This window comes from Bombus bifarius, unplaced genomic scaffold (assembly GCF_011952205.1).
Source record: "Bombus bifarius isolate JDL3187 unplaced genomic scaffold, Bbif_JDL3187 scf7180000007970, whole genome shotgun sequence".
NCBI lineage: Eukaryota > Metazoa > Arthropoda > Insecta > Hymenoptera > Apidae > Bombus > Bombus bifarius.
Genome location: NW_022884356.1, coordinates 5,281,139 through 5,306,030, shown reverse-complemented (window position 1 = coordinate 5,306,030; position 24,892 = coordinate 5,281,139). Strand labels below are relative to the sequence as shown.

Here is a 24,892-nt window from a genome sequence, read left to right as displayed (position 1 = left end):
ACCACGCTAATACAGTCCAGTTTGGATTACGAAAAGCCACGAAGAGAATTTTGGATAATCTAAACTGGACTGCAACGTGGGACGCCGTTGGACGCCGTTGGACACCGTGGGACACCGTGGGATACCGTCGGTCCGGTTTGGGTCTCCAAAAGCCTCCAACAGAATTTTGGATGATCTAGACTGGACTGCAACGTGGGACACCGTGGGAAACCGTCGGTCTAGTTTGGGTCTCCAAAAGCCTCCAACAGAATTTTGGATGATCTAGACTGGACTGCAACGTGGGACACCGTGGGAAACCGTCGGTCCAGTTTGGGTCTCCAAAAGCCTCCAACAGAATTTTGGATGATCTAGACTGGACTGCAACGTGGGACACCGTGGGAAACCGTCGGTCCAGTTTGGGTCTCCAAAAGCCTCCAACAGAATTTTGGATGATCTAGACTGGACTGCAACGTGGGACACCGTGGGATACCGTCGGTCCAGTTTGGGTCTCCAAAAGCCTCCAACAGAATTTTGGATGATCTAGACTGGACTGCAACGTGGGACACCGTGGGATACCGTCGGTCCAGTTTGGGTCTCCAAAAGCCTCCAACAGAATTTTGGATGATCTAGGCTGGACTGCAACGTGGGACACCGTGGGATACCGTCGGTCCAGTTTGGGTCTCCAAAAGCCTCCAACAGAATTTTGGATGATCTAGACTGGACTGCAACGTGGGACACCGTGGGATACCGTCGGTCCAGTTTGGGTCTCCAAAAGCCTCCAACAGAATTTTGGATGATCTAGACTGGACTGCAACGTGGGACATCGTTGGACAGCGTTGGACACCGTTGGACGTCGTTGGACATCGTTGGACACCGTTGGACATCGTTGGACATCGTTGGACGTCGTTGGACAACGTTGGACACCGTTGGACAACGTTGGACATCGTTGGACACGTTGGACATCGTTGGACAACGTTGGACGTTGGACACCGTTGGACACCGTTGGACACGTTGGACACCGTTGGACACGTGGACATCGTTGGACATCGTTGGACATCGTTGGACAACGATGGACACCGTGGGACACCGTGGGACATCGTGGGACATCGTGGGTCGTGGGACATCGTGGGACATCGTTGGACACGTGGGACATCGTGGGACATCGTGGGACACCGTGGGACACCGTTGGGATGCGTACGTTTTAGTCTTAATTAATCGTAAGGTAGATACCTATGTTAAGTGCATTGTGAGCTCATTCTGTACAACGACATTTATCCACCTTAGAACGAAAAAGAAAAAGAAAAATCTCGTCTCCCTTCACTCGCTTACCACACAGTACTTATTGTACTCGCGATTTATCGGTTCGCGATCACTCAGTTCTTTCAAACCGTAGCGTGACGTACTCGCTCGCGCGTATTCCGCGTACGTGCGGGTCAACGTGCACTGGACAACTCTTTGGATTCGTAAGTCGCCCCAAGGACACCTCTGTCTTGTGACTGCTCGACGACTGCTCGACGTTCGCATCGGATCGCGGGAGTTGTCGTCGCGCCGGTGATGCTAGCGAATCTGTTGGGGATTCAGTCGTGGATCTGCAGTCCTGTCCGATTGGTACTTTGGTACTCGGTCAGGGACCTGCAATTTCACGTCCTCCGTAATTCTGTTCGGGCCCGCGGGAGTGGACCCCACTGTTCAGTTGAGGTCAATGCCTTCGTAATCCTGTTCAGCGGTCCCTCCCCGTGAGTGGACCCCACTGTTCAGTTGAGGCCTCTTGCCTTCGTAATCCTGTTCAGCGGTCCATCCCCGGGTTCCACATGTTCAGTTGGAGTGTGTTAAGTTGCTGGCCTATGTGCTGGATCCACGGCTGAATTACCCGTGGATCACTAGCATCATCGGTCGGCGCCATCGACCGCGACTCGTGTAAGTTTCGAACGGCGAAACAGGAATCGAGTTACGGTCAATTCTTGGGCTTTCCGCTGAACCTCGGAGTTATCTCGTGTACGGGGGTACGTCGTGTAGGTTTGTTAGTTCTTTCGAGAGATCGCGATCTCGTTCGTTTCGAGCGCGCCGCGATTTTTTCCTTTATCATCTGATTCATCGGGCATTTTCTTGTTTATCCATTTTTAAGGGATACTTATTGAGATCACGTTAGAGTTTATAACTTTTCAGTATCTTCAATATCTTACAGTGTCGCAAAAATAGAACGATAACTAGTTTAGTACAGCGACTCGTATGTCCCTTCTGCGAGACACGAAATGGTATATACAGTGTCAGTAGCTACATTTTCTTCCTTTCATTCCAAGTTAGATAAATGTGTGTTTGATACCGAATGATGCCAGTAGGGATGCGAATTATTGTACGATATTTGTACTGATCGATGTAATCGTTGTGTGGGAGATGGATGTTGCGTTACGTAGGCTTTGTTCTACGTTTGTAAAGATTCATGTAAGCGCTGCGTTGGAGATATGTGTTTCGCAGTTAGGCTACGAAACAACTATCTCTTTACGCAGGCCCATGAAGTAGAACCAGAACCCGACATTCTTGCCAGTAGGTTGAATGTCGAGACCGATGCATAATGTTGAATAACTCATGGGCGGGTCTCGTGCGTAGTCACCTCCTCGTGGTGAGACCTGGTAATTGGCATCCTTTTCCAAAAATTAATCAGTTGATTAATCTTTGGAAAACGATGCCAAGCTAAGAACTACGCACCAGTCCAGTTTGGATTACCAAAAGTGACGGATAGAATTTTGGATGATCTAAACTGGACTGCAACGTGGGACATCTTTGGATACCGTGGGATCGTTGGACGTTGTCACCGTGGTCGTTGGACAACGTTGGACACCGTTGGACCAACCGTTGGACACCGTTGGACACCGTGGGAACGTTGGACACCGTTGGACACACGTTGGACACCGTCGGACATCGTGTTGGACGCCGTGGGACATCGTGGGACACCGTGGGACACCGTTGGGATGCGTACGTTTTAGTCTTAATTAATCGTAAGGTAGATACCTATGTTAAGTGCATTGTGAGCTCATTCTGTACAACGACATTTATCCACCTTAGAACGAAAAAAAGAAAAATCTCGTCTCCCTTCACTCGCTTACCACACAGTACTTATTGTACTCGCGATTTATCGGTTCGCGATCACTCAGTTCTTTCAAACCGTAGCGTGACGTACTCGCTCGCGCGTATTCCGCGTACGTGCGGGTCAACGTGCACTGGACAACTCTTTGGATTCGTAAGTCGCCCCAAGGACACCTCTGTCTTGGTGACTGCTTGACGACTGCTCGACGTTCGCATCGGATCGCGGGAGTTGTCGTCGCGCCGGTGATGCTAGCGAATCTGTTAGGGATTCAGTCGTGGATCTGCAGTCCTGTCCGATTGGTACTTTGGTACTCGGTCAGGGACCTGCAATTTCACGTCCTCCGTAATTCTGTTCGGGCCCGCGGGAGTGGACCCCACTGTTCAGTTGAGGTCAATGCCTTCGTAATCCTGTTCAGCGGTCCCTCCCCGTGAGTGGACCCCACTGTTCAGTTGAGGCCTCTTGCCTTCGTAATCCTGTTCAGCGGTCCATCCCCGGGTTCCACATGTTCAGTTGGAGTGTGTTAAGTTGCTGGCCTATGTGCTGGATCCACGGCTGAATTACCCGTGGATCACTAGCATCATCGGTCGGCGCCATCGACCGCGACTCGTGTAAGTTTCGAACGGCGAAACAGGAATCGAGTTACGGTCAATTCTTGGGCTTTCCGCTGAACCTCGGAGTTATCTCGTGTACGGGGGTACGTCGTGTAGGTTTGTTAGTTCTTTCGAGAGATCGCGATCTCGTTCGTTTCGAGCGCGCCGCGATTTTTTCCTTTATCATCTGATTCATCGGGCATTTTCTTGTTTATCCATTTTTAAGGGATACTTATTGAGATCACGTTAGAGTTTATAACTTTTCAGTATCTTCAATATCTTACAGTGTCGCAAAAATAGAACGATAACTAGTTTAGTACAGCGACTCGTATGTCCCTTCTGCGAGACACGAAATGGTATATACAGTGTCAGTAGCTACATTTTCTTCCTTTCATTCCAAGTTAGATAAATGTGTGTTTGATACCGAATGATGCCAGTAGGGATGCGAATTATTGTACGATATTTGTACTGATCGATGTAATCGTTGTGTGGGAGATGGATGTTGGACACCGTTACCGTGGCTTTGGTTCTACGTTTGTAAAGATTCATGTAAGCTGCTGCGTTGGAGATATGTGTTTCGCAGTTAGGCTACGAAACAACTATCTCTTTAGCGCAGGATGATCAAGTAGAGTCGTAGAAGCTACTGTACATTCGCACAATATGGTTGCAATTGTTTTCGAGACTCTTGATAAATTAAGAAATAACTCATGGGTTTCGGGTCATCGTGGTAAAGTTTCGAACCGTCCATCGTGGTGAGACCTGGTAATATGGCATACTTTATCCAGCAAGATTAATATAACTGATTATATCTTTCGAAAACGTGACCAATTGCCAAGAACTACGCGCCTTTAAATTTTGTTCTGTATATCATTAAATCGATATTTTTTTTGATATTTGATTGAAGTTAGATTTTTATCGACACCGCGATATTTCAAATATTTAAAATATTAATTGGAATTTTGAGTTTATGATCATAGAATGGACTATTTTGTAGTATATGTATCCAAATATCGTACGTTTTTAATTGTTGGAGTAATAAAAAGAAATAATATGGAGAAAGTGGCAAGACAAGTAGACAAGTCAGAAAGAAGAACAAAACAGAACGCAACTTTGTACTAACACAATCGGGGAAAAGGAAACACGCGACATTTTTTCTAAATCGAATCTTCCACTGTTCTTTCCCTCCGCATCCCGCGGTCAATTCTTTTATTTAACTGTTAAGGAATTCATTTGGAATTACTGCGACGTGTCACCGCTCAGTCTTCGCGAAGTTCGAACAGAAAATAAATTTCTCTTCTCTCGTTTGCCGAATAATGTAATTCAGGTTCAATAATCGAATACGATAACCGAGTAATTCTTGTTGATTCGGAGAACGACGAGGGAAAATCCTAGAAGGATTTAAAACCTTTGTCCGAAGATAGATTTCCCTTTGGCTGTAAACTTGCGCTTAACTGTCTTTTCGGTAAAAGCAACGGTATTTGCGTGAATATAGAGGGCTAGTCACTTTGGATACTTCCTCTGTGCATCTGCATTGTAGATTGTCTGAAACAATTTCAGTTTCACGAAGTATCGCTACAAAGTGATTTTAACCCTCGACAGATACTACGGAGTTCGAGTGACCCACATTGCTTCAAAGTGCACCACCTACGTAATTGACTATAACGATTGTCCACCTGCAGTTTCCTATGTCTTGTCCTCGATCTGTAGCAAATTTTGGTCAAACTTCGAGAAAGGAGAATTCCTAGAAGATTGCAACTACCGACCATCGACGTCGATACGATGCTTCCTATAATTTGGATTAATTGGCTTCATCGACGTATCGACTGTAGCGGCACATGATTAGAGGACAATTCAAATCATGTTGTTGTATTGTCTTGGAGTATCAAGATCGTTAGGATACACGTAATGTATGAAAGAATAAACTCCGGACAAAACAACGTGCTACGTGTAATCGTCGAACAAAGACATTTCCCGACTTTCCCTCGACCAGTAGAAATGAACGAACGCAACCGAAAAGAGTCGAGTATATACCCAGTATCTATCAGCATCTACGAGTTATCTGCGAGCGATTATACACTGTCTAGCGAATACGTTTGTACGAGCGTCTCACGACATTACTTATGTGGCGGATCGGTACCAACAGGACGCCGACAGGTCGAGGCATCAACGCGGTCGTAACACCTCCCGGGCGATCCGTGGGTACCAACCGCCAACGCCAGAGGGCTACTACGACGACAACGAGTCTGTCTGTCTCGCTAGCGGTCGAATATACGCTGTCACGATACAAATACCGCTCCTCTCGCGAGACTCTCTCTACGTCTAAGGCAGGGACTATCGGGTATAGCCTTATTGACGAGTCCACCGGTAGTCCCAGGACGAAACGCGAATTCTCTTTTCACACGGCAGGGCCATAACACCGCCAAACTTATTTATTTAATTATTTCAAATATATTTGACGAGTTGCAACAGCAAGTTCTCGTTACCTATTTACCAATCCTCTACAAATCTTCTACACGACCAATTCATTCCACTACTAATTTCATCGTTTGTCATATTCCATCTTGCCAAGATCGGAAGAAATTATTAGAATTGCACGAAGGAATAAAAATAATATCAGCAGTCACTGTACGAGTCTCTTGGAAACCAAACCCATCAGCTTTTTACGGCTTACATAAATTTCCACTTTTCTTTCTGGATGTATGTACGATGGAGATGTCGAGTTCTTAAGTTAGCCCAGTAACTGGCATATTAAGAACAACGTTAAAACTTTTGTATCGCGTGAAAGGCAAGCATAGGGTCCACCACCTGATCCTTCCGGATCAGGATGAAACCGATGCCACCCACGTCAGTTATATGGCACCTATTTCAACGATGCACCGGATGACTGGAGTAGCCGGAACGTTGAGTCAGGCGATCGATTCTTTCAGACATCGTTAGAAGACGATGTAATTGCAACGAAATGATTTGAGACGGCTGTGCAGGAATCGAACATTCAATTTCGCGCGAGCTATTAACGGCTGGCAAAGGCAGAGGAATTTACGATCGTCCATCGAATCGAGACACGGCATACAGGATCTGCAGGTGGATATTTCGAGGCGGCCACACGTACTGCAATGAAAATAAAAAGGTAATAGTAATGGATACACCGTGTGCTGCTTCAGGTGGAAGACGACGTTGCATTATCGCGATAATGCTACACGTTTCTCAAGCCTCTCTCCTTCTCTCTCTCTCTTCCTTATTTCTGCAGTTCTGTTTTCTCGTTCCACCTCCGGCTCCGTTTCATTGCGACGGTTGGCAAGTTTTATTTTTCGTGAACGAGTAGCCGGCGCGATGCGCGGCTAGGAAAGTAAATGCAGCGGGGGGAAAATAAATTGCGCACGTGTCATCGTGACAGAAAAGTTCAAATTATATAGCTTCCGTGGCGCTGTTATGCTCGTGTCATCGACAAAGAAAGCCCAGACGTTGAGCCGTCGCATCGATCTAGGTAGCAGCTCAAAAGTGAATTCTGCCATGGACCAGGATAGTCCTGTTCGATCTCGTTGTATTTTTATCTCTTCCCTTTTTCTTTCTTTTCTCTTTCTGTTCTCGTCCCTTTTCTCTCTCTCTCTCTCTCTCTCCCTCTTTCGCTCTACCGTTGCTTCGAAGATTGAAAGAAGGTTTTAAGTTGAATTTCCTGGTTGTGGGATGAGGTACACTTGTGCGGATAAGTGGTCCTTTTATTTTCCCTTTTTTACTTTGGTATTTACCTTCAAGAAGCCATACCGACATTCCATGTACGAGAAATATAGATATATTTTGATACTCTGAATCGTATCGGATATTGGAGATATAATAAAGAATAAGAGCTTGTTAACAGAAAAACTTGTCGTTTAGCGAGCAATCGAATGAATAGTAAAAGAGATCTTGTAAAATCTGCAGATTGAGGATAAAATTTTGTCGCTCTGGCGTTAACGAAATAAAGAATAAAGTGGAAAATGATAATTCATTGAAAGAATCTCTTTATCAGCCAATAATTTACATCTAACTTTTTAGTATAAAGGAAACTGTTCCGTAGCTGTACAGAATCCAATAGCGTATCCAATAATATTGCTTTGAGTATCCGCAGCGGTATATAGGGTGTCTTAAAATGGAACATTTTATATACATTCGAGCGGAAAATTATCCTGTAACTTGTAGAAGCAAATTGAAGATGTGGAATACGATTTCTTTTATCTGAGGCCTCGTTCTAAAGAAAAGCAACCTGAAATAGAATAAATCGTCGATGGTTAAACGTATTCCCGATTAGGGTTTAGTTATTTACCTACTTTTAAGTTCAAGTACTCCGTGTATTTTAAACTCAATTTTCTTTAAGACAAAGTTTGAAACGAACAAATTTTATTCTATTTCCCAAACTTCCCTTTTTTTCATGTAGGATAACATTTTGCTCGAGTTAGAAGAATACCAGTTTTGAAACATTCTGTATAGTAATTTCGACGAATATAATAAAAATCTACGACGACAGAATCATTGAATATTTAGTATACCTTTGAGAAACTATTTGTTTGTGATCGTAGTTATATTTTATTTAAATCAGAATGTTGACCAGCTTGAACAGACTGATTCACAATATGCTCTCGTTAAATACTTGATTTAAATTTTCGTCCAGTCTGTACATTTTTCGTTGGCTGATAAATGAAAATGCGCGAGGACCTGTATGATTACAATCTTCTTGGTCGCATTCGTGTCAGTTGTAAAATTTAATTAATTCGAATATGTAAGGCTTACAGCGGATTCTGTTTATTTGCAACGGATAATTAATCGTCGTTAACAAGCTTCCCTTGCTGCTGTTTATATAACGTTTCATAATATCTATAACGTTTGTAAATGAAATACTAAATCGATACGTTTATTGAAATTGTGGTAATCAATGGGTTTATCAAGTTGTAGATATCGCTTGCAATTCGTTAAATAAAATTAATGTGTCGCGATAATTGTTTCTACGACTACTGAAATTTAATGGTATCGTAACAATGCAAAAAAAAAAAAAAAAAGAAAAATGCAAAGGAGTTCTATTTTAAAAGGATACGAAAGAATGTCGAGAAATAGAAAATTCGAAATACGAGTAATAAGGTAAAAGAATATATATCGATGCAAGAATGAAAAACATTCGTGAAGCTTTGAATACGAAATTAATCTCGAAACGAACGTGATAATTAATTGATTAAGAGAATCTACGACCCCCGTAAATATTTATGGAACGTGATATATGCACAATGTTTGCATGTAAGTAGGTAGATAGTTTTGCGAATTATATGGAAGTTTGTGCGGGAAGTGAAGTCTTTGCTCAGAAACTTGCAAAATTAGGGAAGTACTTGCGAATATACCGATACGGTTTTAATGATTTTCTATTGGGCTGGCAACTAAGCGATTGCGGATTTTGTCATTAGATGGTAATGGCAAAATCCGCAATCACTTAGTTGCCAGCCCAATACAGATACAAAAGCAAATTTCTCTGTAAAACCGATAATCGCGACGTAAATTACAAAGCACACCGTGATATTGTCTCAATCCTCTCTGAAAAAGAAAGAAAAAAGAAGAAAATGAAGTTTGTGAAGAGATACTACACGAACCTTTCATTTCGCTATATATTTTCTCAGTGATGTGACAAACCAAACAGAAAAAATAAAAGATCGGTTGAAACGGAAAGACGATGAATAGAATCTTTCCTAGGATGAGACTTTTTGATTTCTTTTTAAGAATGAAGTTTCGTTAATCGAGACAGGAAACTGTACAGGAAAGCAACATTGTTGTTAGTTCGTGGTTAGCTTGAAAAACATGGAGAATGAGAGTTTAATCAGATTGGACGATGGAACTGTCTAAAGAGAGATATTATGAGTCGTCTGAGAGCTTTAGAGTCTCGATGTTGGAAAATGAACGAGGCCGCTTGGGTTTAACGCGATATTAAATTATCGAGTATAAACGCTACGTTTAGCGATCCACCTGTTTTCTAGCGTAATTCTGATCTTTACCGACACGTGCGAAAACAAAGCAGCTGAAAATGAATTCATTGCACGAAGGAAATATCCGGCGTAAGTGCCGGAAGCAGATTATAATTATGCAGATACGTTCTTCCCAGATATCGTCTTCTTCGTCCTCGATTTATTTCACAGTGGATCCGTTCGCAAACGTTGATGATATTGTCTACGACCAATAAAAAAGGATCACGGTTAAACGTTTTGTTTAGTCGTTCGTTTATTTGGGAAAAAATTGTTGGAAACGCTGCACTTGTTGTTCAATGCAAATCTACTCCTATTGTAGCGTTACTCTATATCAATTTATCGAGAGACACGAATTCAATCCTGAATCAAGTGTCCTACGTGTACTAGATACAGTATCGAAACTGACTATTTTCTCGGAAACAAAGGCTTGTGAAAAATTCACCCTTTCATCTAGAACAGATTTGGATTATTGAACAATTATATACGACGTCTATTGTTTTCTATGATTTCATTCTACCGTACACCGTAAGCTTCTCCGTTCATTAAAAATCAAACTTTCGTCTAACTTTAGCGTAGCAGGTAATTCAGACTGTACGACTGATTTGTCGAATTGGAACAAAACGAAGCGTCACTGTATCCCATCCGTAGATTGAGATACATAAAAGCCTCGATTAACACTAGAACTACCACACCAGTCAAATTCACTGGTTTTACAATCTTATTTAAAAATTCCTACTTCGTGTTATATTTTTCCCCCTACAGTGATGTAACGACTTTCGTAACGATAACTAAAAGAATAATATTTTTAAGAATTTTATTTTGTTTTTTATGTATTCAAACTGAAAATAATTTCGTATCAAGGCTATTTATACCAATACCTGTTAAAATGACTGGTACTTGTCGAAGTGTAAAAGTATCCTGAGACCTGTTTATCGAACTCTGATTAACCAGTTTCCTGGTTTTCTGCAACTTGTCACACGTTTTGAAAATTTTTACTGCGTATCATTTGGTATGATGATATCAGTTATCAGGAAAATTCCTGATCGATCGCTAGATCGCTAGATTGTTAGAATTTAATCTCGGAATTAAGATTAATAATCTGTGGAAGACACAATGTTTGTGTTGAAATAATATTACGTGATATTTATTAAACAATTATTACAGGGAATATAAGTGAGTGTTGTGGAATGTAGACAGTTGGCTAGTTATTCTCAGACTGATTGGCTTAGTGACCCATGACTCTTGTGAAGGTTTTGAACCCCACTCTCTATGCAGTAATGAGTGTGACCTGTGTGGATGCCTGTGTGGCGTCACATGTGCCACAGAACCTTCTAGTAGCTTCTCCACGTGCCCAATGTTCCATCCATATCCTTACATCTCACGAACGCATGCTAGTGGGGATATCGCTGGGCAACGAAGGGAAGAATCCGTTCGATCAATCACCTCGTCTGTATGCGATTAATATCGTTGTATTCCAACATAAATGCTGACGCTAGAAATACCACACCAGTCAAAATGACTGGTTCTACGATTTTTTTATAAATGTGCTAACCCTCGTTTGTAGTTGTAAAAATGTACTACTACTATAACATGGAATTCTTTCTGCAAGAAAGTAATAAATCAATAAATATAAAAATATTCCATTATTAGGTATTTCGTTAAAAAGTCATTTTCACTGGTTTTGGTAGAAACAGCTTCGTGTTAACTATCGGTAGTTCTAGTGTTAAGGTTTGGCAAAGAAAAATACATTAGTGAAATTTTGATAGAAAGATGGTTGTTGAGTCTCATAACGACATGTATCACGGTCAGACCCAACCGCTATTTTTTGAGAAATAGGTGTTTAGTACTACGATCGCCTGCGTGTTACTGCTCAAACGGTAATTTTACGGATTTGCAGTAGCATGTATTTTTAATTTTAACACTTTTCCATAGCTCAATAACCGAAACCCTGTTATAAACCTCAGAATTTCCAATCCGTCATGCAACGACGAATCTCATGGTTCTCACAACGTAACTCGCACGCTCTCGAATATTTCTGTAGGGGTGCGCGTTCAACTACTTCGACGAACACTCCCACACAGCACTGGGTCTTGATCTACCCCCTTGCAAGGGCGCAACGTGCAATGGAGGGGAGGATACGAGGTATAAAGAACGAGGAAAGAGGCAATCGTTGGTCAGAATAGTCAGAATCTACGGTCACGTCGGAATAAGCAAAATCAGTTAGAATCGCAATGTTAAAACGAGCATATACATATATAATGGAACACACGAATACACTGCAGTTTGTGTATAAATATAGTGAAAATTCATAACCAAATCGGTTCAACGATCAATCTCCTCCGATCACACAACACGAGAACGAATGTGATCGGTTACAGCCCTTGATCGGACGCGCACCCATTCGCTCGATTCTATAGCGATGGTTCTGATTGAATTTTTGTGGCTCGACAAACGTGTCTACGCTTGCTGCATTTAAATAGTTTTGGAAAAATGGGAAAAGACTATCTTTTGGTAGGATGAAAAATGGAAATGAGTTTTTCATTCATCCCTTTGTAGTTTCTCATGGGACGTTAACGCGTCTAAACTGTCCTTCGTCACCGATTTGATCGTAAGCACGTCGGAAAAAGGGATGAAATCTGTAAAAATAGTAGGATGTTGGTTCATGAGAGAGAAACGACGGTATAAAGAGAAGCTTTGACCAAGTAGAAGAGGGATTATAAGAAAGGAAGATACAGGGCGAAAGATTAATTTCACGGGATCAGGTATCTCAGCTGGCGAGACTCAGATGGTTCAAGTTCATCTTGGAGGGTAGAAGTTTTCATGGCTGGGCAGCGTTTTCTTTAGTAAAAGCGTGTGGATTAACTTTCATGTAGAAATGGAAGTTCGTAGAGAGAAAAGAAACAGAAAATTGCTGGCGACTTGTACCATCCTAACGAAACAACTTGAAACATTTTAAATCGAGCCTCCGCCCTGCAAACGTTGGTGGTTGGGCTGAAAGCATTAAAATGCTTGAAAGTTCCAACTCGAAAGTTAAACGTACGCTTTCTACCACTTGTATGTACACGATGCGAAGGAGGCAACGGTGTAACAGATCGGAATGAAACTTTGAGCTGTTTGTCGAGTCTCGGTCGGCCAGCTATTCCCATTTCATACGAAATAGCGACGATTCAATGAATTTATTAACCTGCTGTTTGCTTGTAAATTTAAATCCGCGTGCTTGTAATACGTATCTTGTTGTTGCGAATTATCGACTAAAGAGCAACTGGTCAGGTCAAATCGATCGGTCGATATCGCGTACCTCGAATGACTTAATGACTCAAGGTGGAAGAGGTTTAACAGATCGAGTAATCTGGTAGATCTAGTTGTTTCGATCGTTCGCGGAGAGGCGCGATCTCGAAGAAGCGCGTCAACGGGAGTCGCAAATTCCCATTACGATTCGAATAATCGACGCCACGAATAGATCGATCCCCTATTTCGATTAGAATAATAGGGGTGGTTGAATGAGTATAACGCTGATTTTAACAGGTTATAATATTTATATTTCCAACAATTCAATAACTTCAATATTTGATACAATTGTGAGTATGTTGACTGCCAAACTGCGAGCGAGTACGGCCTGAGACTCTTTTCGTATCGGCGACTGTGTCTTGACTTTCACTGTTTTCGAGATTCGACCCTGACTTGGCGACTATGTCTTGACTTTCACTATTGTCGAGATTCGACTCTGACTTGGCGACTATGTCTTGACCTTCACTGTTGTCGAGATTCGACCCTGACTTGGCGACTATGTCTTGACTTTCACTGTTGTCGAGATTCGACCCTGACTTGGCGACTGTGTCTTGACTTTCACTGTTGTCGAGATTCGACTCTGACTTGGCGACTATGTCTTGACTTTCACTGTTGTCGAGATTCGACCCTGACTTGGCGACTATGTCTTGACCTTCACTGTTGTCGAGATTCGACCCTGACTTGGCGACTATGTCTTGACTTTCACTATTGTCGAGATTCGACTCTGACTTGGCCACTGTGTCTTGACTTTCACTGTTTTCGAGATTCGACTCTGACTTGGCGACTATGTCTTGACTTTCACTGTTGTCGAGATTCGACTCTGACTTGACCACTGTGGTGATTTGACTTCTGTCGATCGACTGTCTTCGACTTGGCGACTGTGATAACTGACTTTTACAGAATCTTCGCTCTCGTGTCATCACGCAGGAAAGCTCGTTGTGGGTGGGTTTTAGATACGAAGAAAGCGGATTCGTTGCTGACACTTTTCGTTAGACAGGCGAGGGTAAGCCCATTGGTTATGACCAACGTTAATGAATGAGAATAGGTGGAGGAAGCCTCTTACCAACGTGGCTCGTGTGTGACATTCTTCACGAGAAAACCCGCTTTTCCGTAATTTGTAAGAGCGCACAATAAACCTAAGGACTGTTCTAAGGACCATTCATAAAACAAAATACTTACAGGATTACCGATTCCTTCAAGCGAAAAGGACTACGTTAAAAACATTAACTTCAAAGTGTTTACGTTCTATGGTGGGCCCTTAGGTTTATTCAGAGTCTGAATAATGACACGTGGACTGTTGATGGCCGGGCAACGAGGGATGGTGTACGAATTGTTTCACGCGACGTAACACTAGTAGATCTAGTAATCTAATAGATCAACTAGTTAGAGTAATCCAGCACTGTTCTATAAAATTTGCACATTTTATATAAAAGTAAAGTGTGATGTTATGAACACGGCGGTGGTAAGATCTTGTTGGGAGTGAAATATTTCACCCGGTACGATGTCTCACGATGAGCCGTCTTAGTACGTTGCTGATTCTCTCTCCCAGCCATTGAGTCTCGTCCATCCGTCGTGCCTTCCCGACCGGGGGTTTCCCTGACCTATGATTCCTTAGGTTTACAACTAGGGGAGGAATGGACCTGTCCGTGCCATAAACGGACGGCTACTGAAAATTCCGAACATTTTTTTGGATATATTTTTTTGAATATTATACGCCTACGATGCATTTTTGGAGATTTCAATTTCCGATAAACGCATAAAGTGTCAACAATTTATTTGTAGGAGACGAGTCTATTGTCAATGTCTTCTGTAAGTTAATTTATACATAGTAAGTAAGTGTTATAATAATGGTACAGGTCAGTGTATAACTGTTGCCGGTTAGCATTTTAAATCGTCGAAAAGATCGCGGAAAGTTTTTCATCGTGAACCGGCGTCTTATCGTGAAAATAATTTGTCCGTAAGTTACGCTGCCTCAACCTTGCCAGGTAAATATTTGCAAGCACTTGGAGAGGGCGGCACTTTGATCTCTTGCGTGTTGCTCGCGCGTCACACGATGCGTAGTTTCTCTTTCACGGATCGATAATTAGTCATCGACTTTATTGCCGAAGAATACCCGAACGTCACTCCACGAACATATCTATCCTCTTTGTTTCGTGTATACGGTGTGCCGAATTACGAGAATCCTCTCGCACGTTTGGATGATTCGTTGAAATTGGAATTGGCAATAACATGGTGTTAGGGAATACAGAACGGCGTTATAGGATGAACGAGACTGGAGGAAAATTTTAATTGGAAAAAATAGGAAATTTTAGGTAGCGTTGTAGGTAATTGTCAAAAAGAAAATTGCAACGAATATCTTTTGGAATGTATTTTTGGAAACGAATGGAGGGAAGGAATTTGCAGCAAAAGTGTATTAACGATTTATTCAAATAAAAAAGAAAAAAAATGTTAGAATTTAAAGAGATATTTGTACAGACTTTTATTTTTATCAACTTACACGATAAAGATGATGCAACAAATCTTATATCGTTTTTAGACTTCACGTTACGCAATATAGTTGAAATGTAATTTAATTAAAACCGAGTGGTTGTATCAAAAGAGTAGAAAGCGAAGCTAAGAAACTGTTAAAACAAACAAGTTAATTACGTGTTTCACGAATAGAATCGTTGGAGCATAAAATTTCGTATTAAAATGCTTTGATAAGTTAAAGCTACTTCACTGGGAATTTGATGAGCAAGAAGTATAACGTTGTAAACGATGCTAAAACGATTTTGAAGATATTAACAATATTAATTTTCATTAATTAGAATTGGATGCACCTGGAGCGAAGTTGATTTCGTTCTGGTATTTTGTAATTACATATCCTTTGCAAATTTCATAATTAATTTATGCCCATTAGATAATGTTTTTGGTAAAATTAATTGTTATTGTTCATAGGAAAGTTGTTATTGTGTGCATATTACGTTTTACCAATTTAATTACCTCACGAGGGAATATATAACTGTTTTTCAAGGGTAATTTGCTTATTTAATTAAAGTCTCATTTACATTTGCCTGATATCGAAACCGAACGATTTCCACCTGTAAAGATATCATCGTAGGTGTCGCGTTAATCACACTGTCGCGTAGTTTTGTTAATTTTCCGAATATCTGAAAATTCAACGTATAATTTTTATCGACATGGATGGATAACGTATTACAAATTCATCTGGTATAATTATAAATTCAAACAACCTTTTTATTAATACCCTTCCCCTATTTATATCGTTATCAAATGTATCATTTTGCGTAACACCTTACTCCAATCATCGTATTTCAATTTCACAGTCACATATAAATAAATTTACTAAATTTCGAAAGAAAAACGAAATAGCATACACACATATTTATCAGGATGTGTTTATAATCCGATAAAACAATGATAACGATCGATCGAATAATTATCATGGAGCATCACGTAATCCACTTATCGCAAAAGTCAAACAACAAAGTATTAAAAACACGTTGTTATTGGAAAAATTTATTCGACGAATAGTATACTCGTAGTAAAAACATTTCGATATTATTTCACGTATTATAAAGCTATACTAAGACTTATGTTAACACTAGAACTATCGCATCAGTCAAATTGATTGGTTTTGCAATTTTATTTTAAAATTCCTACTTCGTGTTGTTATATCTTCTTCCGCAATGGTGCAATGACTTTCGCAACGATAGCTAAAAGAATAATATTTTTCAGAATTTTATTTTGTTTTTTATGTATTCAAAGTGAAAATAATTTCGTATTAAAGCTACTTATACAAATACCAGTCAAAATGATTGGCACTTGTCGAAGTGTAAAAGGGTTCTGCAATCTGTTTATCGAACCCCAATTAATCAATTTCCTCGTTCCGTACAACTTGTCACACGTTTTGAAAATTTTTACTGCGTATCATTCGATATGACGATATCAATTATCAGGAAAATTGCGAATCGATCGCTAGACGCTAACACTAGAAATGCCACAGCAGTCAAAACGACTGGTTCTACGATTTTATAAATGTGTCAATCCTCGTTTAGGGACGATGGTCCCGGATGGATTAATAATACCAAAAATATACTACATAACATGGAATTCCTTCTGTAAGAAAGTAGTAAATCGAAAAATGTAAAAATATTCTATTATTACGTATTTTTTAAAGACCAGTCATTTGGACTGGTTGTGGTAGAAACAGCTTCGTGTTAACTATCGGTAGTTCTAGCGTTAACCATTAACACGTTGACTGTCGCGTTACCCATATTCGGGTAACAGCTGATCGGACCGTGTCACCCTAGTCGTGGGATGCTTATTTGCCTACTTGCGAAGGATCGTCGTAAGTATTTGAAAAGATATTCCACAGAAAGTAATAAAACTATCGAATTGTTATAAAAGTAATATGAAAATGGTTTATTGAGAAAATTACTTAGAATGTACAACTTTAAAGCGTTCTGTACAAAGCTGAGGTTGGTCGGGACAATTTGCACGATAAGTGGTTGTTTTCTTTAAATTCGACGTCTTTTATCCGCATAACATAGTTTGCGTGCGCGTCTAACGCTTCTTCCGGAATCATTTTTCCAAACGGCGACATTATGCTGACTCTGTGTAAGACAAGGATTTTTTGTATTCTCAGACAAGCCTAATAATTTTGCAGCCAATAATTCTCTAAATCTTCTAATATTTACATCCTTCCTTGTTGCAATTTCGTAAACCGTGAAAGCGTTTACAACAGAAATTCCCAGAAGAAGTCGAATGCCAAGTTTTCGTTACCATTTGATTCCTTTTCTAACTGTGGTGGCATAAGAAACCATTCGGTCGGAATAATCTACGCCACACTCGTGGCCTGAAGGAGATTTCATCGAAAACAGGCGCGGCAGTCAACGTGTTAAGGATTATAATAATTCTTTGTGTGAATTGTGAAATTTCTCCTCGACGCGAGTATCGTCACTCCCGTTCCATTTTTATCCTTTTTAATCGTCCAGGTTAATTACATCGTGCGTGACGCGTGTACTCTCTGATTATGATTGAAACCGTTTCGGTGCTAATTACGCGCGTAACAAATTATTGTCGCGCAGGTAAAAATTCACGGGCTCTGTGGAGAACGAACGTCGGTCTCTGGTTTCGTTTCGATCGAGCCTGGCGGCGCCTTTTGTTCCGTGTCGCGTTGCAATTTCAAGAATTATTTCACGCGACATCACTCTAGCTCGCGGGACGTCACGTCAAACTACGCGGGGCGTGTAAAAATGCTACATGACTTGACAAATATTGCGTACTTATCATGCGTCACAAAGCAACACGCGATATCTTAACACGTTCGTTTACAGTCGGTGACAAAAATAATTGGACAGGTGGTGGAAGTGGGTATCGATGAACTATAACCGAACTAGTATCGTGCAGTGTCATATACTTCAATTTTATTTCTTACGTGTCTTTGTAGTTTTATTTAGTAAATAACTGAAATACTAAACGAGACTGGAGAAAGACTGACAGAACTAAAGACAATAATAGAGAAGAAAAGGGCAATACAAGACGGGGAGGGACGGCAATAAGGAAGCACAGGAAGGAGGCAAAAGCCCAAAAGTTGCCATGGTTTTAGAGACAGAATAATTAAGGGAGTGCGATATAATAGAATGGATAAGAGGAGAGGTAGATATACAAGAAGCGAAATAGGTAAACGAGATGTAAAGCCGAAAGCTCGTCCAAAGCCGAAAGGCACGGACTAAGCAATAATAAATAAAAAATAAAATAGTAAATAATTGAAATTAATATTTATACGTTTGCGTAAACACCTGCACCTATTTCCATTATCTGTCCACGTATTTTTGTCTCCTACTGTATATATATTGTATATATCTTTTCACGGCGAGTGTACAATCAGAGTTTCGAAGTCAATGTCGTGAGAGCAATAGCGTCGCGTCTCTCGTTTCTGTTGTCCCATTTTTACATTTCTTTCGTTTCGCTCCTCTTTATATTCTTGTTTTATTTAATGCGCGCGAAAACAGAATTCCAATAGCGTCAATAGGATTTAAAAAAAAAAAGGGGGGGGGGGGGAAAACGGGAGAAAAAAGAAAGAGAAAAAATCTTGCCACATCGATAGCCGACGCTAAGCCGTTACTGAAAAATTGCGCGCTCCGAAAATTGGATTATACTTTCAGGGTGATTTCGGTCGCCCCCGGCTAGGCTTTGGGTGTATTTTTAATCACTGTATTAAATCACAGTAGTATCTAAAACGTAGTAGCTCCAAGAATGTTATTAAGCGAATAACGGAATTAATAGACTAAAGTTTCATGAACTTTAACCCCTTAACCTACGATTTGCGTTCGAGAATTTTGATAGTTAGTTTTGATAGTTTTGATAGTAAATTGTTGACTGTTGATAGTTTAATAAACCTTTTTGTTGAACATCAAGAGTATTTCTTGTGGGCACCTTCACCAACCACCTCAAATACACGAACGAAATTAATTCGAATCGAATGTTTCCAAATATCTTCTGAAAAGGGATATTTGTTATGCGATAGCGAAATATTATAGAATACTATCTTTTATATGTTATTAGTTACTAAATTATTATTCGAAAAGTTTCTAATCAATTTTTTTAACGGATCATATTCCCTCGAATTACCTCATGTCCGTTATGAGACATTATATTTCCTCATCTCCGGAAACTTTTTAACAGACTGTCGTCTTATCGTGTCTTACGTCACACCATTTTTCGAGCGATACTTTTTGATAGCTGATATTGACTGGACGATATTCTCGGCGAAACGGATATCGGAATCTGTGTCATCGATTCTTTTCTGTCGCCATTGCGTCCTAAATTATGCCGAAAATTATCCTCTTCTTGGAACGACAACAGGCAAAAGGGAAATTACATCGTTCTTTGCTGATAATATTCTTCTCGCCGAAGAAACCTGACCGATCAGCTCGATTCCTCTTTGAAGCATTTTAAACGGTTCCTCGAGGAACAATCGATCCTTCCGGGAGAATGATGGTGGAGGATGAGGAGCGAAACTACCGCCTGACTCGACACTATCCCGATTTCATATTCGATACAAAAAAGAAAAAAAAGAAAGAAATATCGATAAATCCGTGGATTATATTAATAATCTCAGCTGAAATCTGACGTTTCGATCTGCGTTGTTGACGTCGATATTATCATCTAGAATTGAATATTTGACGGTGTGGTTGAGTGTGCCGATTACACGCGAAGAGAATTTAAATCTAGTTTAATCTTTACGAAATCAAGCCAATATTGCGATCTTCTGCAATTCTTCTGCAAATCTTCTATAAATATACAGCGCGTGTCACAGGAAATATTTCGCAATCTTGTTCGCGCTATAACTAGATACCAACGTGCTAAGATACTAAGATAATACCAATGTGGAATACCAAAAATTTTCTTTTTTTTTTATTTGATAGAATTTTTACGATCAATTCTCATTGACAATTAAAAGTAAATTATTTTGGCGTGGTACTGTAACTTGGATTATAAGAGTGTATAGTATGTTTGATTATAGTTGAATCTAATGCTTAAATCTAAAGGCCATTGTGTTTTTAGTCTGCGGATCTGATCCGTCGAGTCAAGTAATTGGGTAACTAGTGAGTTTTGGTGGTTGTTAATTCTTATGTTATATCTATTACTGATTTTTTTTTATTTGACAGAATTTTTACGATCAATTCTCATTGACAATTAAAAGTAAATTATTTTGGCGTGGTACTGTAACTTGGATTATAAGAATGTATAGTATGTTTGATTGTAGTTGAATCTAATGCTTAAATCTAAAGGGCATTGTGTTTTTAGTCTGCGGATCTGATCCGTCGTGTCAAGTAATTGGGTAACTAGTGAGTTTTGGTGGTTGTTAATTCTTATGTTATATCTATTACTGATTTTTTTTTATTTGATAGAATTTTTACGATTAATTCTCATTGACAATTAAAAGTAAATTATTTTGGCGTGGTACTGTAACTTGCACTATAAGAGTGTATAGTATGTTTGATTATAGTTGAATCTAATGCTTAAATCTAAAGGCCATTGTGTTTTTAGTCTGCGGATCTGATCCGTCGTGTCAAGTAACTGATGGGTTTTGGTGGTTGTTAACTGTTATATTATATCTGTTACTGAATTTGGATATTTCTTCTTTAACTGTGGGTATCTTAAGATCGCGATGTATTGTAACATACCAAGGTGCATCTATCGAAGGTGCATCTGATCCGTCGTGTCAAGTAATCGGGTAACTAATAGGTTTAACTCTTACATTATATCTGTTACTGAATAAATACCAACAATTAGAGCGATTATCGTAACGTTGGCGCGAAGCAACGTCTGTTGGCAGTGAGAAATCGAGATCGTGATATTCATCGTTGACGCGACACGCGTTTGCAATCGAATAGAGGAATAAAGAAGTAAGCTACGGTGAATGGTAGGTTAAAAAAGAGAAGATAAAAAGAGAGAGAGAGAGAGAGAGGAAAAAGAAGAAAATCGCGGAACCATACCGGTAGAAGGATAATTGGCCTGGCATTCTATCCAGCATAAATCGACATAAAGGATCGTAAATCAATGGCGGTTGGCCGTAAATAGCGGGATACTTACAATACACAACCATGGAGCCGCTTGCAGACTGCTCGTCCGCGTAAGTGAATATGACGCACGTGTACTCGCCGGTAAGATCGATACCGGGCTTATTCAATTTCATGGCTCGGTACTTGGTGTACGGATCGTCGCTGGCTTTGTACTGCAGGTCGATGTACTTCCGCGCGGTATCTCCAGCCAAAGGTTCCCTGCCGTATATCCATTGGTAAGCCACTTCGTTGGTGTTGAAGAACCATTTCACGACTAATCCCTTGCTCGGCGTGTTCTCGAGATCGTAGTCACAGTCTAGGATCACGTAATCGGTGTCGTCGGCCTTCACCGTCGCCGGTACGTTCACGCTTTTTATCACGAGTTGCCAGCATTCTGAAAAATCGTAAAAAGATCATCGTTAAGAAAAAAAATTCTGCCAAGAGAGATCGTCGGAAGGACGAAGAAAGGCTTGGCGATTCTTTCCCTATGCTATTTCCTCGTTTTCTCGAGGACCGATTCGCTGTACTATGGGCGGAGAAACGTGGCGAGAGCTGGTGCTCTCTCCGCCAGTGATCGACAAGGGCAGGCTTCAGGTTTGATTTTTCGCGGTTGAAAGATTTTCAGATTTCAAAGTTGCCAAGTTATATTTTTATAGTTTATAGGGAATTTAAAGGTGTACAGATTTATGGTATGCGTAAAAATATAGAAAATATATGTGCCAAGTATAGTACACTCGTTATAACGTTTCAACTTCTCAGGCGTCGAACCGATCTGTTTTCGCTTCTTCTTAATCTTTTCGTTTCACTCGTGCCAAGAAATTGATACAAACGATGGTAAATTCTAAGGTACATTTAGAAAATTATGTTTATGACACCATCGCTCTTGTGTAGTTTCCAATTTGTAGAATTGTTAACGTAGGTTCTACCGCTTTAGTTTTCTTCGTAAAAACATGAATTTGCATAAACATCCAGACAGTAAAGATAAAATACTGTTCTTAATTTTCGTATCACCGAGGATACGTGGGTTTCGTAGAACTCGTAGATCAAACAAACATCTTCGTCTTTACAAGCTCGTCTGAAAAAATATGTTTCTCGCAGGCTGAAAAGGAATTCGGCGTTGAAAAAGCTAAATACGTAATCGATTTATCGATGTCTCGAACCCAGAAACACGATATTCGAAGGTGATACGATTGTTTGGGATTTTCGAGGATGGAATTCTAGATTCGTCGCATCTTCTGTCCCAAACGTGTCGTTGATGTTTCAGCAATTATTGCGCAAATGAATGTATGCATTGCGTTGGCTAGGACATGTTGCATAACAAATGACGCGAAACGGAAATTACTGTTTAACTGTTACGGAGAACGTTATTGCGATATTGTTGCAACGAGATGATTGCGTAATTATTCATCGTGGAGCAGCGTTGCCTTGAGTACACTGCGACGAATTTCGTACGGTCTGATGCAATCCACTTTTCTATGCGAGCCGGCACCAAGTTTGAAAATGTTTTGAAATTCATGAGCGCTGCACGCTGGAAAATCAAATCAGTTTCGACGCATATGTTTTATTCGTTCATTGTTTTCTTCGTTTTCGAAAAATCGTGCCGCGTCATGGACTCGGATAGTTGCGTGCTTCGTATAATCAATAATTCACGTGACAATTCGCAAATACGTTATCGTGTATTCAACGCACTCGCAATGTAATTTAAATAGAGTGGCAAAAGAAAAGTATTTGGCAACTTGCAGAAAGCCATTTTCACGAATACGTTATATAGGAAGCATTTAAAAATTTTATTAGCGTCATAACCGTGCGAAAATATTATTTTTCACGATTATTATTATTATTCAGATTTTTATAATTATATATTCTGTTATTAACAGTTAATGATTTTATTATCGAGAGTTGGGAAAACTGAAATTTTTAATATTCGAAGAAGAAACTTTGCAAGCCCTCCAACGTGCCAGAAACTATTTTAATTGGCCATTAAACCGCCTCCATAATGCTGATATTTTTTTTAAGTAACGCACCAACTACATTTTCCGTCGATTAAAGCACCTGCGACGATATTAAAAATTTTACAGTTTAAAATTACAACGGCTTATGTACGTTTCAATTATTATATCAATCTTATCGAAGATATAAAAAAGACACGTTGCTCATATCGTATTGTGCAACCGCAACAATTACAAGTACAGTAAGAAGAAAAACAGAAGAATGGACGGCGATAATTATGAAATATCATTTTGCGGAAGGAACAGTTCGCCTATCTAGCAGAAAAAATGGCTTCTTTCATCACCGGTTCCCTGACTTTTTTCCCTCTCCAGCCCGGTACCTTTCTTGCCACGCGTAAACGCTGTCCCGCGTGTCTCACTTTTTCACCAGTTGGAAAGTTCCCGGCAGCGGAGAAGCACGCCGCTTTGTCCACGACGAGAGTTCTTGCGGAAATTTATGGGCGCTGGTGTCAGGATCGCGCGAAAATTTTCACTTTTCGCTGGGCCACGGCCGCCAACTTACCTACCGACAAGATATCCGTACGCTGTGCCGACAGAAGTTAGCCGACCGCGAAACTACGTGGAAACGTTCAGCGCCCATCGTTGCAATTGTGCGTGATCGTGCCTTTCGGCTTTTCCCCATTCACCGCCTTGAATTCCTATTCTAAGCTTGTCAGGGTAGCACAATGCTGGAGAAATGTAACTGGTGGGGAATTTTTCGGACGCAGCGAGGGCATTCGAGATGAACTGAAAAGGCAAAGACGATGGGATGGGAGGTAACAATGGGAGACTGAATAAAATACTAACGCACTGAGTACTAGAGCTAGTATTTAACGTCAAGCTTCAGCTAAGAGATAGGAACTTGGTTCGGTAAATATGTATTTAATTAAACTTTATATCGCCAACTCGTTTACCTGTTATCGTTATTAAGCGTTTAAATACACCTATTGTCGGTAAACAATTTCATCCGCTGCATAATCGGTTCCACGAACATCGTAAGAGGCAACGCAATTGTTTCCTGCTCGCTGATCGTAATGGACCCTTGTTTCGTAGCGAATGAATGATATTTGGAAGCACGCAAATGAAAGACGCAGGAGAGAATCTTCCTGCCGTTTATCATAAATATTTGTTGTAGTCGAAGTAGCTGCGCAAGTTTTGTCGATATTCTCGAGTTCGTCGCAGTGGATTGCTAATTGTCCTCGTTAATTGTCCGCATGGGTGAAATCAGTTCCGCGCGTTACAAAGGGTTGGTGGAAGGAACTGCCGGCCACAGGTTTTCCTCCAAACCGTTCGTAATTTCTGTTTGATGCCACGTTTACAAATAAATCCTCAAGTACCGCGGAAGGAACGCCGGTAACTTTGTCAACTTTGATTAAGGGCCTGGCTGGCCGGGCGGTTTCAAAGGACCGGA

At 40.5% G+C, this 24,892-nt stretch overlaps 2 protein-coding genes across 2 annotated transcripts in view; both read right to left on the bottom strand.

Annotated features, from left to right (window-relative positions):
- Positions 1 to 13,192: 13,192 nt before the first annotated feature.
- LOC117212661 (uncharacterized protein PF11_0213-like) lies at positions 13,193 to 13,840 on the bottom strand. The gene has a single exon (XM_033457613.1). It carries the CDS (start codon positions 13,838 to 13,840, stop codon positions 13,193 to 13,195), a length of 648 nt encoding a protein of 215 aa, XP_033313504.1.
- A 7,066-nt stretch (positions 13,841 to 20,906) lies between these two features.
- The window catches only part of LOC117212653, a 487,915-nt gene continuing 483,929 nt past the window's right edge, over positions 20,907 to 24,892 (bottom strand). Inside the window, exons 2-4 of the mRNA XM_033457607.1 lie at positions 21,403 to 21,887; positions 21,116 to 21,169; positions 20,907 to 21,032 (exon numbers count right to left, since the gene is read on the bottom strand). Coding sequence (XP_033313498.1) covers positions 20,907 to 21,032; positions 21,116 to 21,169; positions 21,403 to 21,887 — 665 coding nt within the window. The remainder of the gene's footprint in view (positions 21,033 to 21,115; positions 21,170 to 21,402; positions 21,888 to 24,892) is intronic.

What these genes read in the sequence shown, in the direction of transcription:
- LOC117212661 (XM_033457613.1), bottom strand. Translation starts at nt 13,840, where the DNA reads ATGACACGAGAGCGAAGATTCTGTAAAAGTCAGTTATCACAGTCGCCA.